The sequence below is a fragment of the Cantharellus anzutake genome (genome assembly GCF_015039405.1).
Source record: "Cantharellus anzutake strain C23 chromosome Unknown EI90scaffold_43, whole genome shotgun sequence".
Taxonomy (NCBI): domain Eukaryota; kingdom Fungi; phylum Basidiomycota; class Agaricomycetes; order Cantharellales; family Hydnaceae; genus Cantharellus; species Cantharellus anzutake.
In genome coordinates this window covers 346,625-361,846 of record NW_024066993.1, presented here as the reverse complement: position 1 = coordinate 361,846, position 15,222 = coordinate 346,625, and the positions used below count along the sequence as shown (strand labels likewise).

Here is a 15,222-nt window from a genome sequence, read left to right as displayed (position 1 = left end):
CATAACATACTGTACTAACATGACCAACAACCTGTCACGCGTCATGCTGGCCTCGAGGTCCGGCCCAAATCAAGGTTTTGTCACGTGTCACGCTGGGAAAAAGGTTGAGTTAGTTGTGTCATGCTGTAAACCTGGTTTCGGGGTGGCTGTGCAAACTGTAATTCAAATTTCCCTTTTTCGGAAGTAAATACATTCAAAAAATGACCATTTCCTTGTCCAAATGGCGCACCTGTCTGGCCCGCTTTCTGCGGCCAAAGTCACACTTCTGTGGGCTTGAGGGGGGTATCCTCAGCACAGGTTGATGCAACTTGTAAGGTGCCATTGCAGCCTAATCAGCCAGGATCCAGGCCCAATAGGCCTACTATGGGTAAAAACTACCTGGTGGCTTGGGATATTATTTCTGTATGAAATAGGTTCATTTGTGCAAGAACAAATTTGTTGTGCAAGTGCAAAACCATCCATATGTGATATCCGGGTGCAGGAAATTTTTCAGAAAGGCGCTCTAAGCACATTTTCAAATTCTTTTGCATTTAGTTACTTATTATGGCAATACCCGATAGTATTGCATTCCTTTTATGGTAAGTTCGCCGGTTGGGTGTCACGCATCAACATGAGCTGCCGGTTCAGTACTTTTTGTCACGCTCCGGATGCAACTGGTAGTTGGTCGTGTGAGTACAGTAGCCCGATCCCACAAAATCACATTAACTTTTGTAGCTAAAACTGTGAGCTCCGTAAGCACGAGTTTGCGATGTTCCAATCAATCCACAAGTGGGTATCAAAACTCCTGCCGCATTCCCTGCACAAACGAATGCAAATAAAAAAAACTCCGACGGCCAACAAGTGCTGGTGCAGCTGGGGTGCGACGACGTTTCGAAGATCCCGACAACTTACATAATATAACCCGTCATCATCACCACCAGCCCAATCCTATGACTTCATGCATGCACCTGGAAACCTCCACATGCGCATCCGATAGCTCGCGATGAGTAGGCACATTGGCCAGGAGAAGGAAGACACTGCATGTGATATTACAGAGTAACAGGACACTCAATTGGCAACACTGTCATCAAAGGAGCAACATTCCAATGGGATAGTATCCAGAAGCGTTCGATGCTGGGCCTGCAAGGGCAGCAGAGGAAACCAAACACTTCTTCGATGATGACTGATACCCCACACCCACAAACCCTTCCGAGTCATCTTCCACTCAGACAATATGAGTTCTTGACATTGAATTCCCCCCTTACACGGAGAGGAAACACGTTAGGCAGGTAGTATACAAAATTTGCGAAATGTAAACCATGGAACCAAGAAGAATGAATTTCCTGTATGGAAGTGACCGTCCAGTCAATTAAGCAAATGTTAGAATGGAATGGGAAGGACCTGATTGCAGCGAACTCGTGGCTATCAATGACGAGCAGACCCATCTGGCCGATCCTACACAACGCCCGCCTGCTCCTGGCCACTTCCGTTTGCCCTAGCAGAACCCGAAACCAACCACCCATAAACACCCTCCAACCCTTTCTTCCCACCCTCACCCGTCACCCCACCCATCGTCAGCACCAAATGGGCCCCACATGCAGCTAACACCACCAACGCAGCAAACGCCCCCACACTACTCATCACCCCGCCACCATTCCCGGCTCTAAGCAACGTCTGAGTGATATGAGCGCCTGGGTACGCCGAAGCAGATTGAGCCTTTAATTCATTCTCTTTCTCTAGCGTTTGCGTGGTGTCTATGCAGGAGAACAGACCCCCATTGTAAAGGAAAGCAGCATGTGCTTCTGCGATGACGAGTTCTGTGTGAGGTGGTGAAAAGTGGCGCGCTCGTCAGTATCGTGTTGATGATAGCGGACGATCCGATACACGATGGGGATGGGATGGAAGTGGGTAGGACCAATAAAGTGAAATACGGTGAATTGGTTACCATGTGAAAATAGTAGAAATGAAATGGACAAGTTCCGTTTTGGAAGGGAAAGGAAAGAGATGGGAGAGGGGTGGCTACAGAAGCAAAAAAACAAACAAACAACACACCTTTTAGCTTAGGATCTGTGACAGCCTCATCAAGCCCTTCCTTGAACCAAGCCTTAATCTTTCTAATCTCATGCATCTCCGCAGGCCGATCGCCCGTCCTATAATCCAACGTCCTAAAATTATAAAACGCACTCCCTTCACCATCCTCATACAATCCATACGACTTGATGAGCTTCCTCCTGATCATCTGCCCTCCACTCAAGTCCCCTAAATACCGTACGTACGCATGCGCTGCAAGACAGGATACCTCTTCGCTCGTAGCTTCAGAACGACCCAGATAGGAAAGACGATCGATGTAAGCTTGAACGGGTTTGGGAATGTTGTTGTAGAAGGAGACGTAGAAAGGATCGGTTTGCCATGTCACGGTTCCGAGATGATGACATATGTCGAAGGAGAGAGCTGATGCGCGAGAGAAGACTCGTGGGTGGTAGATATGGTATAGGACCGGATGTTCACGATGTTCGTACAGTCCTCGTTCCAGTTCACTGCCGGTCGGTCAGGTGCGGCGTAGACATCACAGTTGGTTTGCGAGCATATAATTGGCGTCATGGCGTCAAGAAAATAAATAATAGTCAGTACGAATCCAAAACACAGGTGCCCCCTATCTCCTATCCAACCCTCCGATAGAAAATACAATGAGACAGGAGGAGCCACAACTCACTCGTAAATATGCCAAAGCATAAACAAAACCCTCGTATATTCCCGATTGCCAAGTTGACCCTTTGTAAGTAATTGTGCACCTTCGGAATCCTCAACAGCTGTATGAACATCTGCCGTACCCTCCCTCAATAGTTGCGAAATCGGTCTGGTTAGATCCAGATCCGGAGGTAACTTGAAGGAAGGTGGGCTGGAGGGCGACGAGGGAAGCGTGAAGGTTTGTTGTTGGCTCATTGGAGGGAGAACGTTTGGAGTGGTAGTTTCATTGGCCTTTTTCCCGTCTGTTGGACTAGCGGTTTGCTTTTTGGAGGGAGTTTGAGCATGACGGTTATTCTGTGAGCCGGGGAACACATGGCACTCACGGCGGCTACGTGCGACATCGCTGAGCAGTAGATGAAGGCGCGGCTAATAAGACAAACAAGTGGTTCCGCGTGAGCCTAGCTGGGCCTTGGTGCTAGTGGTAGTTGTAACGAGGATGAAGGAAGGAAAGGGGGGAAGGAGGCGAGGAATAACATCCGTTCTTGAATGAATTAAAGTTTCATCATCACGAGAATGTGTGAACATTGTACCAGCCCCCGGATCTTATTGATCCCAGGCATAATTCATTGCTCTTGCCACGATCCCGCGATCCCGCGATGGAGTCATCCATGATCCTTCGACCTCAATTAGGGACAGATACCGACGCTGTCCTTCAACATCCTTTCTTCAGAGGCAGTGGCAGGATTCGAGGTTGCGAAGGTCGTCACTCCCAGCATAAGAAGGGAAATTGACCGTTCCCAAAATGATGATCAATTCATCTCTTAAGACACACACGAACTATGCGTTTTTGTCGCATGCTCGGGAAAAAAAACCGTAACGGAAGGTTACGCGCCGCCAACGCGACGCGCGGGGCCCACCCATAACACCTCAAAGGGTCGCAGTGCAAGCGCCGGACTCAGCCATTAAGCTAACTGGTGTTTTCCTATTTCCTCGCAACCGCGGCCGTTACATGACCCAGAGCCTCGCGCAAATGATTAGATGTACAGGTGACAACACAGTACTCGGGTAATCAGGCCAACATAAAATGGGATCTTCATTTGGGTTGAGCTCAATTTGTGCATCGAAAAGCAAGCATCCAAGGCCAAAGCATGCAGATGCGTCAATGACACGAGAAAGCCTATGGACCCGGTGATTCACTCTGCAATCGATCACAAAGGAGTCGCGTCGCAACCTGGCAGAATCATAATCTGTACGCCAATTGGCCAATTTCTTCCTTTACGCACGGCTTGTTCCCATGTTAACAGCATCTACAACAATCCATTGGCATACTCGAATTCCTTGCTGTTCTCATACTAGCAGACCAGAACGATCAATCAGTATCACAAAATCCAGACATCAAATGATCGGAAATCTCAAAGGGCACGCACCTCCCACATATCAACCGCCACGATACAGCTCTCCCTAACCACCTCCGGAGCCTCAGGTTTATCCCTCCATTCTCTTAATATCCTCAAAGTGCCCTGCCCACTCGATCCTTCCTCTTCAGCAATACCCCCGAGGGCTTCAGCCGCTTCGTGTCTGACCATCGGCGATTCATCGGGCCGTTCGAGAACTTTGACAAGAGCGGGGATCGAATGGGGGTGTGACAACTGACCCATGATGAATGCTATTTCGTGTCTTGACATAGGATAGGAGAGAGAGAGAGAGAAACATTCAAGCGCGTGAGGAAAAGCCAATCTTGTTGCGAAGATGAGAGAAAGTGGCCTTACTTGAATAGAGCGTTGTCATCCAAGAACCCTGCTGACAGAGCATCAATCGCCTCTGGCGTACCGATGTTTCGCAGGGAGAACATAGCTCTGTAACGATCGAATAAAGAGTGGGTAACATCTAGGAGCGTCCTCTTTAGTGAATCGATTTCTGTGGACGTGGAAGGTGTGGTGAAAGGGGGTGCAGGGTCAATGGACGTGAACTTCCTGGTCGACCAATGTGAAAAACCCATTCGAAGAGTATAAGCTCACGAAATCGGATAAAGGAAAAATGACGGCACCTATCGATAGCCCCATTATCCTTCCCCTCTTCGCTCTCATTCCACTCAATCTTCCTCAATGCAATCTGACAAGTCTCCCTAACCACCTTCCCTTTCTCCCCTTTCCCTCCCTCATCGACAAACCGTCTAAGAATCTCCACACTCCCTTTACTGTCCAACGCAGCCAAAGCCTCAGCAGATTCATGCCTGACCATCTCCTCCTGCCCCTCAACATCACTGAGTACTTCTTCTAGGATTGGGATGGCTACCGGTGAGCCGATTTGACCTAGGACATAGGCAAGTTCGTGTCGAAGGAGAGAACGGACCGTCGGCGCGTGGAGCGCCTTTCCGAGGAGCGATATTATCACTTGCTCAGCATTCGGTGGGAGACTTATTATTGGTGTTTGGGTGGATGGCGATTCGGAATTGGACGTGCCGTTGTTGAGGAGCGACGTTGTTGATCTTGGGCTAGTGGATATGGAGTGAGAGTTGGCTGCCGCTATTGCGCGTTGACATAGAGATTTTAGCGTGAAGAGTGTTCGATATGAGGATGAGAGTGAGCATTCCCCGGAAGCATTTATGAGCCTATCCCCTAACACTCGAAGATGCTCCTCTGTTACAACGTTGAATTTTGCTGAATCGGAATCTGTCATGCTGACCTCCGGAAACGTAAATGATCGGATGTAAAGGAATCGATCGGCTTCACTAATTAGTACCGGCTTCTCTTGTACCTTACGTGGAAGTAAGAGACCGATCGATCTCCGCGAACGAGAACTGTCAAAGGATCTATCTAAAGTGCTAACGGGCAATTGAATCAATTTGAATTAAAGCAAAGGTGGTGTAGCGGCTGTGCACATATGGACATGTGATCTCCAAAAATTTCCGTGCCGAGGAAAAATTGAAGTCAGATAGATTTCGCTTCACTAGACTTGCTGGAGACGTTTAACCTTTCGGCTTTCTGAGAACCTCTACGGACTTCCCACCTTGCTCATAATTAATCGACACGCTCCACACCCTTTCCCAGAACCTCCCCCCCTCGTGGCCCTGCTTGTCTACTTAGATGCCTCGCGCAAGACGTCCGAAGCTCGGTAAGGGACTCGCGCCTTCAACCGTTGAAATCTTTTTTTCACTGCACGTCTTTGGCTTAGTGAGTCTCACGAAGACAGAGAAGAAGATAACCAAAGCGCATAAAGAGAATTTCGTTGCTGATGTGAGAACATCTCACTAGTACCGCCGTAACGCTGTACTCTTTTTTTTTCACGTGTTGGCAACGCTGACGGAATGATATATTTATGGGTCGGGTAACAATTTTAGGTTCGAGAACATGTGGCAAAGTGGAAATACGTCTATGTGTTGCGTGTCGGGAACATAAGAAACTCGGCACTAAAAATCGTGAGGGAGAAATGGAAGGGGTACGCCTATGCTTGCCCCATTTTTTGCTGGGTCTGCGTTACCAACTTTCCTGGTGGTTGGAAATCATAGAACTGCAAGATTGTTCTTTGGACGGATCCGTGTCATGGCTGTAGCACTCGGGACGTCGGAAGATAACGAATGTCGCGATGGGATTCATGCTGTATCAAAAGTGAGTATGCCATAGGCACCCTATTTTTACTCTCATCAATAACACCTACGATGACTGATGTTCTTGTGAATCCATTTAGCATCTACAAGGCGGAGACGGCCTTTTCTTCACTGATTACCCACCCGATGAAGTCGAAGCTTGGTTCGACCACTTTGCAAAGCCAGATTTTGCACGGTCAGGGAACACGGCCAAAGATACCATAACACTTCCAGTCGGTAAGCCATATTTATCTATGATACTTGTGCGCACGAAGGGATCAAATGATCTTGCCTACTTCATTTCTCGACGTACCACTTTTTCTTGCCTCCCCAATCAATGTCTCAGGTCCAATCACAATACACGGTGACGATACGGCAACGTTCCCTTCATCTATGGAACCTCAATTTAGAAAACTCGGACTGACGACAGTCATGAAACGTGGGGTACCAAGCTTAGACTACGAGCACGTCATTTGCAAGGTACGCTCTCAGTTAACTCTTGGCAAATGCTGCCTCATCTGATCATTCCCCCTCGATTGCGCCGTATGATTTTTCAGAAGGGAGATGTTCTCACAGCAGAACAGGCACAGCTCCTCAAACTCGTTGGAATTCAGATGGTCGAGTTCAAAGTTATGCCCGTTGGGTGGTGGAGCGAAGAAAAAGGTTATTCCCGGATAGGGAATCATGACGCTTCTGACTCTAGTAGCGGTAACAACGAAGACGACAAGGCGGATTCAGGAGGAAGTGCAAGTGAGGACGAAGAGTAAAAAAAAAAAACCAAATAATTATGTGCCTGATTCCTGTCATATCATTTTTCGTTTGGTTTGCTAGTGTACGTTTTAATTTTCTACCATTGATAATTTGCCTCAGTACTGCTTGATTCTTCCCGCGGAAGGACTTTGCGTGGTCGAGCACTTCTCTCATCTTGAAGTGCATGAGTGCGCAATGAACACCGGGTTAGCTTCAGCTTGTAGTATATATTTTGCGATATACAGTAGACCGAGGAAGGTGATAATCGTACGCCGGAAGCACAAACAATAAAGTGGGAACGAAAAGTACTGCGAAAAAAAGGATAAACGTCCTATTTCATTTTCTGCTCAACAAACAAGACATGACGCTTTACTGCATAACGTTATTATAGTCAGTTCAAAATAGAAAAGGGTGTGGATGGTATGTATAAGAAGTTAACACATACTCATGGGATCGTATTTCTTGATACTGAACGTAGGATATTTCCTATTCTTTTGTGTGGTGTAGGTATACCCCGTACGCGCGGTGGAGACCAGCCGTATTAATACCATCCTTAAATATAGCAGGATTGAGAAACAAGGGGAGAGACAAGGTATCACTTCAGTATTAAAATCTGCATGAAAAGTATTGTGGGAACTTTACCGGGCCTTCGCCTTCGCTGCCATATTATAAGCTAATAATAATGTCACGACCTCAGATGATGTTGGAGAAACGACAACGAACTCGTTCAGCGATAAGTCGAAATACGTACGTCGCCGGTCGTGACGCAAACGATGAGGCAAGGTGGGTCGTAGATTTCAAAGAATTTGTGTTGTCTGAGTCATGTGTTGAGACTGATGAAGTTCCCACGTATGTAGCAGTATGTAGCAGAAAAGCAATGTACGCAGGACTTCAGCCTCCTTCCAATCAGATTGGAGTAGTACGTCTATTCCTGTTAAAGCTGTGCATGCTGGGTACCTCTGCTCAGCATATTATTATTCCGCCCGTTGCTGTTGGAAGGAGCAATATCTTTTCAGTCCCACTGACTCTGCGGGTGATATGGCTGGGAGTACACTTGTCTTCAACATCACACACTAACTGTACTGCTTAAGAGCGGTGTGTTATTTCGATTCAGTCCCATACGACAAATGGATATCGCGCGCGCCGAGTCCGAAGGATTGCCACGGCACACCCATGCCACAGACTGTCCTCATCGACCACAAAATCTCTCATTCTTGCCAAAGCGCTGAGCTAGATACACAAAAAATCGCACAAAAATTTCTGGGATAGCTTGGGAATTGAACAAAACAAGTTCTTGATTATGTGCTTCTACCAACTTGTCATTCCGCATGACTCACTACCCAGAAGGTGAAAACCCTGGCTAGGAACACCCGTCTTCTTGTCGTCTTCCACAAAATATAAGCCATATTGGCGAGGCACAACTATTCTGATATGTGTTCCTTCTCGATCCATATTCCAATGTCCCCTTCCCTTCCTGGCTTGCGTCCAGAACCACTTTTGGACTACTGGCGAGGAAGAGATATTGTGAGGAGTTGCCGCCGCCGCCCTGGAGAATATGTCGAATCTTGCGTTTTTCACTTGGCTAGTGCCTCTGGCTCTTCAAGTCCTAATGAGGCTACCGTGTTTAGACACGTAGGGTCTCCCCTCGGACATTGCAGGTTTCTTCGCTCCCTCCATCGGTGGAATTGTCAGAGCTATTGTGCTAGCTCTTGAGTCGACTACTTGGTTACGAAGAATGTTATATATAGAGAGGCTGAAGGAATTCCTCTTGGGACAATATCCGGATATCGAACATCAGACAGTCTGTTTCCTTTCGAACTGTTGATAGGCATTTAGAACTCGGGATACCGCTCGAGTGGACCGAACCACACAACTGGTAGCCTCAACCTTTTGTTGGCCTCTTTTCACGAGCACGCTGGAAGAGAAGCTGCGCGTCCTCCGTTTTCGAAATGTTTAATGCGACCCCGATATCTTTTTCCCTCTTCTTGAAGGCTCATAACACGATAAGCACCCATTTGAGACTCTCCCGAATTTTCCTCAACGAGTGAGAGCGCCGGTTACAATGCCTCCTAGTCGGCCTCGGAAAACAGTGTTCATTTCGACAGACCGGGAGCCTGCAGGTCTCTTTGAAACACGGAGGCCTCTGCCTAATCTCCGCTGTATTGAGCTAAGTGTTGCAAGAGGTCATATCTCATTGGAATGAATGATACGATCCCCGTGTTGAAATGGGGTGAAATGGGAGGCAATGAGGTTAACTTTCCCGTGAGGAGGTAAGCGTTCCATCTTCTCATCCACGCGGGGGACCTTGACAAACCAAGGGGTACAGAGCTCTGATGCGATTTCCTCGCCTCCAGACAATTATAATACCTTGACCGTGCGAGATTATTCCGAAGCTGTCCAACGTTTCTGAGAGTTGATCCTCACGAAGGAGCTTTCAAACGGTCACGGGTATCCCAAGAAGCCGAGTGTCCTTGTGACGGCGGATAGGAGACAGCTTGCAACGAATATGATGCAGAATGGCTGTAGTCCTTTTTCCCCTCCCCTCAGTCGTATACGGGTTATTGATACGCCTGATATGGATCCGGCGGGAGAATGTGCGTGATTGGATGTGATACGACACTGATGTAAGTGCGCACAAGATCAGAGCTTATGCAAGCGATTTGCTTACACCACGCAGCAAATAAGGAATCTGCAATATGGTTAGGAGTGTCCGTGAAGATCATCAGCATCATACACTCACAATAACCGTGTAACATATCATTTCAACAACGGATCAAGCCCTGACGATCGCCATGACAGTCGTCATCCCCAATCAACGAAAGTTCTCTCATTCCTACTATGCCGCTTGGTTAGGAATAGAGCAGGTCAGATCTTGGAACATTGGGCACAAGGCATTTCATGTGCATCTTTTGGCACCATGGTGGTGTACCTGAATTGGATTTACACCGCGCGTATCGTTGGTGCAGGGTGTCATGGATATATAGTGACAACATTTCCAGGTAAGAATTAACAAGGTAAGAGAGGGTGAGGGCCACCCAGCACAGTTCAGGGGGACGGGTATAGCACCGTCCAAACAACCTTGTCATGCGGTCGGTCAGATTGCCGATGGGGCAAAACCATGTCCCCGACAACGATTATGCGACTAATGCTCCCTTCAATTTCGCACTACGTACAATCGAATTACATACTGCAATAAGTTTGTGTACCTCTTCGGTGGTAGCAGTTTGCCTATTGCAGCAAACCCCGGCCACTTGTTCCTGATTTTAGGCCAAAATGGTGCTTCCGTTCTTGGAGGGATACTATTGATGGAAGAACGTACAGTAAGCAGGGCCCAAAAGGTATCGTAGTAAGCCAAATCGTGGAAGGTATCTCAGTTCGAGTGGTAGAGGACCTTGTGCTTGGGGGCGTCCACAACAGTGCCCGTACGTCCAGTTTAATAATGGACACTCCACCTACCGAACGTTGCCAGGATGGAATATTTGTAGGACCCGCTATGAAGTGGCGGGGAAGTGACTGTGACCTTCAGAGCCGCCGGCCGCCGGCCAGTTGTTTGAATATATTCTACGTAACCCCATGTGGATTTCCGGTTCATCTTGGATAGACTCTCAGATGCATTGCGGTCTGTCCCTGACCGCCAATCAATCGAGACCATTGCCCCGGAATTACGGGTCTGATATCGATAAGTATAGATGGAATGGGTGATTCTTCCAGAAATCTACGCCTCTTGAAGATCCTCCCCTCAAGTCTGAGCACTGTTCCACAAAGTAATATCCCACACGTTATTTCACGATTCAAGCAAGACCATTCTAACCCTCTCCTTAGAAAGGTGTCTTCAAAAGCTAGGACGCTGGAAAACTACGTGAGGATTGCGATACATGCTTTAGCCTTTCATATGGCGAATGACCGACCATCCGGACCCCCCAGAAGCCCAGCCCTAGACTGCTCAGTTAAACTCACCGCCCCATGACGCCTATAGACAATTTATTTGGGGGCTATGTCTCTGGAATGTTCCTTAATGCAACGTAAGAAGCACCGCACGCACAGTCAAATCACCAATAGAGCTTGTCACCATCCCACCGTTGTCACCCAGGCTGCTTGGTGCAACAACGATCCAAGTATCCACATACTTTTCAGCGTACGCTGATGATCCGCCGTTGACAAAGCTTCTAGTAAGTATTGGAGAAACCCTTTCTGGACTCTGATGCTAACGCTTCTCAACGACCTACTATGCTGCCCATCCCACGGCAGGTTGCATTTCTAACGTACATAGTCTTATTATTACCCAAAATTTACGCCAGACTCGCTGACGACTCTATAGTGCATTGCAATTCTTCAACCTGTAAGCCCTGCCCTGATTGGTGTCATTTGGATGCTCGCCTAGTGCAACCATTCCTAGAGGCTGTATGACAGAAACAGTTTGGGTTCTGGTAGTTTCCGAACGCCCAGTTCTCGCCCGTAATCCATGGTATTTCTCTACATCCGATCGGTAAGTTCAGAACTGATCCTGTTCCAAAGGCAGGGCAGCTTTTTTTCGTTCACGACGGTCCGTCCCAAGTTTAGACAACGCTCCAGTTCGAAGTTGATCCCTCTCAAGGTTATCTCATCCTCCTTAGTTCATTTCTTCTTCATCGGGCGAATCAGAAAAAGCATGTGCTGTCTCGACCTCGTTACTTCGTGGATTGATTAATCTTCTGTAGTGACCAGACCCCCTTGGCTGCCCCTGGTAATTGTACGTTTCTGTGTCAAATATGTGCTTTCAGGCATACTTACCAACTCTCTGTAACAGCTAATGACAGCATTAACCACGTTAGGTGCGTTCTTACGGGTTGGGAGCGGCTGTTCTGCGAACTGACATTCTGGCCTAACGTTCAAGGCTGTGGCTTAGGTAAACCAAAATCAATTTGACTTCTCTGGTCGTGAGCGCTGAGGAAACAGCTCGGCGATTAGATGTTGCAGTGTCATCGTAAGTTAGGTATATATCGCTAAGCTATCTAAGATGATGCCCCGATACCTCGTTAGGGCAAGAATCCAAAATGTTGTTCTGGTGCATGGGCGTCGTGATGACATTATTGGATGGTGTACGTCCCAAGTAAGTTGAAATTCAGGTCGATGCAGTTTCGTACTCACTGCTGATGCCATCATGTTAGGCGGTAACTGACATACTGGTGGCAGGGAGTATGGTGGCGCTGCTATGGCGTAGTCGCACTGGGTTTCGACGGCACGTAGGAAATTGTGGACCTGACTTCGTATTTCAGTCTGACTCCAACTTTAGAACGGATCGGGTTCTCACCTTGATGGGAATATACGCCGTGAACACCGGCTTAGTACCATGGTAACTACCACTCCCTCAGTTTCCTCTTCGCACCTGAATTCAATGATCTCCTTTGTTAGCATCATGGCCATCGTAATGGAAATTATCGTGAGCGAGGCTCACGGATGAGACAGTTCCTTGCTAATTGGCCTTCCAGTTTCTGTCTTACACGAGATCGGTCCATTTTATTTACGTCCTCTTCAATACAGTAAGGATACCATGTTCTACTACCGGTTGGAATGCATTGTTTTAGCTGCCGTTGTATAGTCTTTAGGAGGGGTGTACACCTTCACTCTCCTTGCAAAGTTGAGTTGTCAACCTCGGTTGTCGAGCATCTATTCACTTGAACTTTTCAGCTTAAATGCACGAATTCGCATGCGGTCGTGCCTCCGCCCGAAAAAGGGTGAAGCGATCAATAATGAGTCTATCTTCATTCCTCCACAGGTGGGAGTTGCGATGTCCTAAATGTCATTGTTGCTTACCGCATTCAGAGCCTGCGGATCGGACCAAGTCCACCACATTTGAGCGGCGATGCTCCCGGCGTCCAATATACCAATGAGCGTTACGGTGGGCAGCCCAATTCCTGCTGTGTGGTTAAACTTTCTGATGCTGTGTCTCATTAGCAGTGGTTTCAAGTGATGATATACCGATGGGTGATGTTGTTACCGCATAAACCCTGTTTCAAGAACCTGAGGGGAAAGGTATTCTAATCAGCCGGCTATTATCATTATGCCAAAAGAATACCCACGTTTTGCTCAATGTTATATTCATGCATTCATTATGATCATGACTTTCATGCCGCAGAGAGTCGAGCGCAGCTGCACAACTGCTCAATGCATTTTTTGGTGTCAGTTCCAAGTATCATCCGACATATACCAGAAGGCTGTGAAAGGGTGTGACCCGAGCGTGCACGGGGGCGAGGTTCTCGTATATTAATTTGGGGGCTGTACCGTAATATTGGCGTTGGTCTGCCAGTGCACATGCGTAGTGCTTGAGAGTGAACATATACACAACAGGGGAATATATCTACAGGGCAAGCCTATCAAGAGAAATCGTATCGATATTAATATTGATGAGAGCCTTGCGAAGCCACAGAGCGGAAGGGTTTTGTAGGCGACTCTCGAATAGCGCACGGCAATGTGATGCAATCTGATCATCACCTAAAGCCATCACATTGGCAAGAGAACTGGGGAAAGAGAACTGTATGATGGTAGCCGATTCCCTGTGCGAGGAATTGAACAGGGTTGGAATGGCATAGAAATCCTGCAAAAACTAACCGTCTACCTGCCAATTCTAGTGAAACGTTTACCAATTTCAAAGGTACGTTTGATAAGAAGACTTGGGATTGAGCCGTGTCGAGTACAGGCGCGTAAGATACCGGATACTCCAGAAGATAACCGGCGAGTGCGATCGCGTCTGACGTTGACATTGGTGGAAGATCCACGCCAATGATGCAATCACTAGCTGCCATGTCCCGAAAGCGCTCTTCTAGAGAAGATAGTGCGCTCCTGACCCCTCTGGGGCAAGGGATGCGCTTCGGTACGTCAGATGCAGTGATGAAGTGTGTTTCAGTGGGACGACCGTTCCTTAACCCGGCCAGTAAAATGTTGGCGTTCACGAGAAACACTTGCGAAGAAGATGGTTCTTGAAGCACAAAGGTACCTTCAAATCCGCTCGAAATCTACTGAAAGGAAGAGAGGAGGGTCCGCACACAAGGGATACATGTAATGATCAAATCGTACTTTCCGAAGCTGTCCCACCACATCATCAAGAATGAGCCTATCAGCCGAAAGGGAGTCCACTAGGCATGCCTGTCTTTTCCGGGGAGCGAGAAGCATATGAGTGAGGGGATCGAGCCAGACACGAAATCAAGCGCAAGCGACGGTCTTAAGTTTCAACGGGTAAGTACCTTAAACCAATCGCAACGAACTGGAATTCTACCGCCGTTTTGCGAATAGCATCCAAAAAAACACGCCGCACCCGTCCAGAGGCGGCTCCCAAACTGTTTCTGAGCGCTGAAACGATGTGCTCGAATTGGGCTTCACGGCTGTTGGATGAAGACATGATTGATGTCCAATTGGTTCCCACGCTCCGGCGTCAAATGTTGACCGAGGTCAACGTCCATTTGTTCAAAATTCGTACCCGCAGCCTTTCCCGCTCCCGTTGCGCCGTATCGGGCCATAGTTCAAACAAAAAAAGGGAGACTCATCTTTTCTCGATGCCTTCTTGGTGCCACAAGATTCTTCTGCTGTAGTAGGCAGGTGACCAGCCTCTCTTTAACGGGAAGCCGCTTAAGCAAGGTGCATACGGTTCCCAATGCACATTATATCATTTCCGTGTGGTCAAGGAGGATGGTCTCTGCTGGAGCCACTCCAGAAATCGAATCGGGGGAAGCATCGAATCCACCTGTGTATCCGACACCGTTGCTACGGGGCTCTCATGTGTTCTGAAGCTCGTTTTTTAATTCATTGGCGTTGCTATGTATCGCGCTTCTTCGTGGCCATAAAATCCTCTCTCTCCCCAGTTGCCGCTCACTTAATGATATGTTCACAATGTGCTGTAAACCTGCAAGTGTAATTCCCTGGCTTCGGAGTGATCGATCGTCCGTGAATAATGACGGCGGCACTACCCTAGACATCGTGAGCATACGGGTTCCGGTCATGGGACCGCTGCAAACTGTGGGGGGGCACGATTTCTTAGACCTATTGCGGTTTAGGAAAGTGCGCACTCATCTTGAACAGTGGGTATGGTCTTCCCCGGACCCGGGTGCGAAGACGAACGTATTATCAGAAGGCTTACTCAAGTCTTCCTGGATTTGTGTGGAGGATGACTAATAGCCGGTTCCCATTCATTCACGACCCGATAAGCTCCAACTCGGTATATAAGATGACGATTGTGCTCGCCATCG

General features: G+C 47.9%; 6 protein-coding genes across 6 annotated transcripts; 3 read left to right on the top strand and 3 right to left on the bottom strand.

Moving 5' to 3' along the window:
- Positions 1-1,643: 1,643 nt before the first annotated feature.
- EI90DRAFT_1857188 (uncharacterized protein) lies at positions 1,644-3,239 on the bottom strand. Its single transcript, XM_039052273.1, has 3 exons — positions 3,051-3,239; positions 2,693-2,988; positions 1,644-2,516 (listed from the first exon to the last, which is right to left on the bottom strand). The coding sequence occupies exons 1-3, from the start codon at positions 3,066-3,068 to the stop codon at positions 1,703-1,705; spliced, it is 1,128 nt and encodes a 375-aa protein (XP_038913271.1). The 5' UTR covers positions 3,069-3,239; the 3' UTR covers positions 1,644-1,702.
- Positions 3,240-3,650: 411 nt separating this feature from the next.
- On the bottom strand, positions 3,651-5,517 carry EI90DRAFT_3068826 (armadillo-type protein). The gene is made up of 4 exons (XM_039061119.1): positions 4,715-5,517; positions 4,437-4,640; positions 4,095-4,344; positions 3,651-4,019 (listed from the first exon to the last, which is right to left on the bottom strand). The coding sequence occupies exons 1-4, from the start codon at positions 5,344-5,346 to the stop codon at positions 3,975-3,977; spliced, it is 1,131 nt and encodes a 376-aa protein (XP_038913270.1). The 5' UTR covers positions 5,347-5,517; the 3' UTR covers positions 3,651-3,974.
- EI90DRAFT_3068824 (uncharacterized protein) lies at positions 5,446-7,125 on the top strand. Its single transcript, XM_039061118.1, is given in 8 exon segments — positions 5,446-5,515; positions 5,526-5,781; positions 5,842-5,903; positions 6,008-6,105; positions 6,176-6,275; positions 6,355-6,490; positions 6,600-6,733; positions 6,811-7,125. 7 exon segments carry the CDS (start codon positions 5,754-5,756, stop codon positions 7,018-7,020), a joined length of 768 nt encoding a protein of 255 aa, XP_038913269.1. The 5' UTR covers positions 5,446-5,515; positions 5,526-5,753; the 3' UTR covers positions 7,021-7,125.
- Positions 7,126-7,203: 78 nt separating this feature from the next.
- Positions 7,204-7,823, bottom strand: EI90DRAFT_3068823 (50S ribosomal protein L33). The gene is made up of 4 exons (XM_039061117.1): positions 7,755-7,823; positions 7,646-7,676; positions 7,449-7,555; positions 7,204-7,375 (listed from the first exon to the last, which is right to left on the bottom strand). Exons 2-4 carry the CDS (start codon positions 7,666-7,668, stop codon positions 7,335-7,337), a joined length of 171 nt encoding a protein of 56 aa, XP_038913268.1. The 5' UTR covers positions 7,669-7,676; positions 7,755-7,823; the 3' UTR covers positions 7,204-7,334.
- Positions 7,824-11,263: 3,440 nt separating this feature from the next.
- EI90DRAFT_1856685 (uncharacterized protein) lies at positions 11,264-13,047 on the top strand. The gene is made up of 17 exons (XM_039052272.1): positions 11,264-11,265; positions 11,322-11,468; positions 11,519-11,546; positions 11,617-11,649; positions 11,701-11,732; positions 11,790-11,814; positions 11,877-11,888; positions 11,951-11,966; positions 12,023-12,092; positions 12,151-12,221; positions 12,276-12,335; positions 12,395-12,422; positions 12,472-12,522; positions 12,582-12,619; positions 12,671-12,758; positions 12,806-12,881; positions 12,938-13,047. The coding sequence occupies exons 2-17, from the start codon at positions 11,466-11,468 to the stop codon at positions 12,985-12,987; spliced, it is 681 nt and encodes a 226-aa protein (XP_038913267.1). The 5' UTR covers positions 11,264-11,265; positions 11,322-11,465; the 3' UTR covers positions 12,988-13,047.
- Positions 13,048-13,874: 827 nt separating this feature from the next.
- EI90DRAFT_3068811 (uncharacterized protein) lies at positions 13,875-14,690 on the top strand. Its single transcript, XM_039061116.1, has 2 exons — positions 13,875-14,129; positions 14,224-14,690. The coding sequence occupies exons 1-2, from the start codon at positions 14,088-14,090 to the stop codon at positions 14,566-14,568; spliced, it is 387 nt and encodes a 128-aa protein (XP_038913266.1). The 5' UTR covers positions 13,875-14,087; the 3' UTR covers positions 14,569-14,690.
- The last annotated feature ends 532 nt before the right edge of the window (positions 14,691-15,222 follow it).

What these genes read in the sequence shown, in the direction of transcription:
- EI90DRAFT_1857188 (XM_039052273.1), bottom strand. An exon ending in ATGCTTTGGCATATTTACGA is followed by an intron (nt 2,517 to 2,692) that starts GTGAGTTGTGGC and finishes ACCGACCGGCAG; the next exon opens with TGAACTGGAACGAGGACTGT.
- EI90DRAFT_3068823 (XM_039061117.1), bottom strand. Translation starts at nt 7,668, where the DNA reads ATGGCAGCGAAGGCGAAGGCCCG. An exon ending in GCAGCGAAGGCGAAGGCCCG is followed by an intron (nt 7,556 to 7,645) that starts GTAAAGTTCCCA and finishes GCTATATTTAAG; the next exon opens with GATGGTATTAATACGGCTGG. An exon ending in CAAGAAATACGATCCCATGA is followed by an intron (nt 7,376 to 7,448) that starts GTATGTGTTAAC and finishes AACGTTATGCAG; the next exon opens with TAAAGCGTCATGTCTTGTTT.
- EI90DRAFT_3068824 (XM_039061118.1), top strand. Translation starts at nt 5,754, where the DNA reads ATGCCTCGCGCAAGACGTCCGAAGCTCG. An exon ending in AAGAGAATTTCGTTGCTGAT is followed by an intron (nt 5,904 to 6,007) that starts GTGAGAACATCT and finishes TAACAATTTTAG; the next exon opens with GTTCGAGAACATGTGGCAAA. An exon ending in ACGAGCACGTCATTTGCAAG is followed by an intron (nt 6,734 to 6,810) that starts GTACGCTCTCAG and finishes ATGATTTTTCAG; the next exon opens with AAGGGAGATGTTCTCACAGC.
- EI90DRAFT_3068811 (XM_039061116.1), top strand. Translation starts at nt 14,088, where the DNA reads ATGAGCCTATCAGCCGAAAGGGAGTCCACTAGGCATGCCTGT. An exon ending in AGTCCACTAGGCATGCCTGT is followed by an intron (nt 14,130 to 14,223) that starts CTTTTCCGGGGA and finishes ACGGGTAAGTAC; the next exon opens with CTTAAACCAATCGCAACGAA.
- EI90DRAFT_1856685 (XM_039052272.1), top strand. An exon ending in CTTGGCTGCCCCTGGTAATT is followed by an intron (nt 11,733 to 11,789) that starts GTACGTTTCTGT and finishes TCTCTGTAACAG; the next exon opens with CTAATGACAGCATTAACCAC. An exon ending in ATATACCAATGAGCGTTACG is followed by an intron (nt 12,882 to 12,937) that starts GTGGGCAGCCCA and finishes GTGTCTCATTAG; the next exon opens with CAGTGGTTTCAAGTGATGAT.
- EI90DRAFT_3068826 (XM_039061119.1), bottom strand. Translation starts at nt 5,346, where the DNA reads ATGACAGATTCCGATTCAGCAAAATTCAACGTTGTAACAGAGGAGCAT. An exon ending in GATAATGGGGCTATCGATAG is followed by an intron (nt 4,641 to 4,714) that starts GTGCCGTCATTT and finishes TTGGTCGACCAG; the next exon opens with GAAGTTCACGTCCATTGACC. An exon ending in GATGACAACGCTCTATTCAA is followed by an intron (nt 4,345 to 4,436) that starts GTAAGGCCACTT and finishes TCCTATGTCAAG; the next exon opens with ACACGAAATAGCATTCATCA.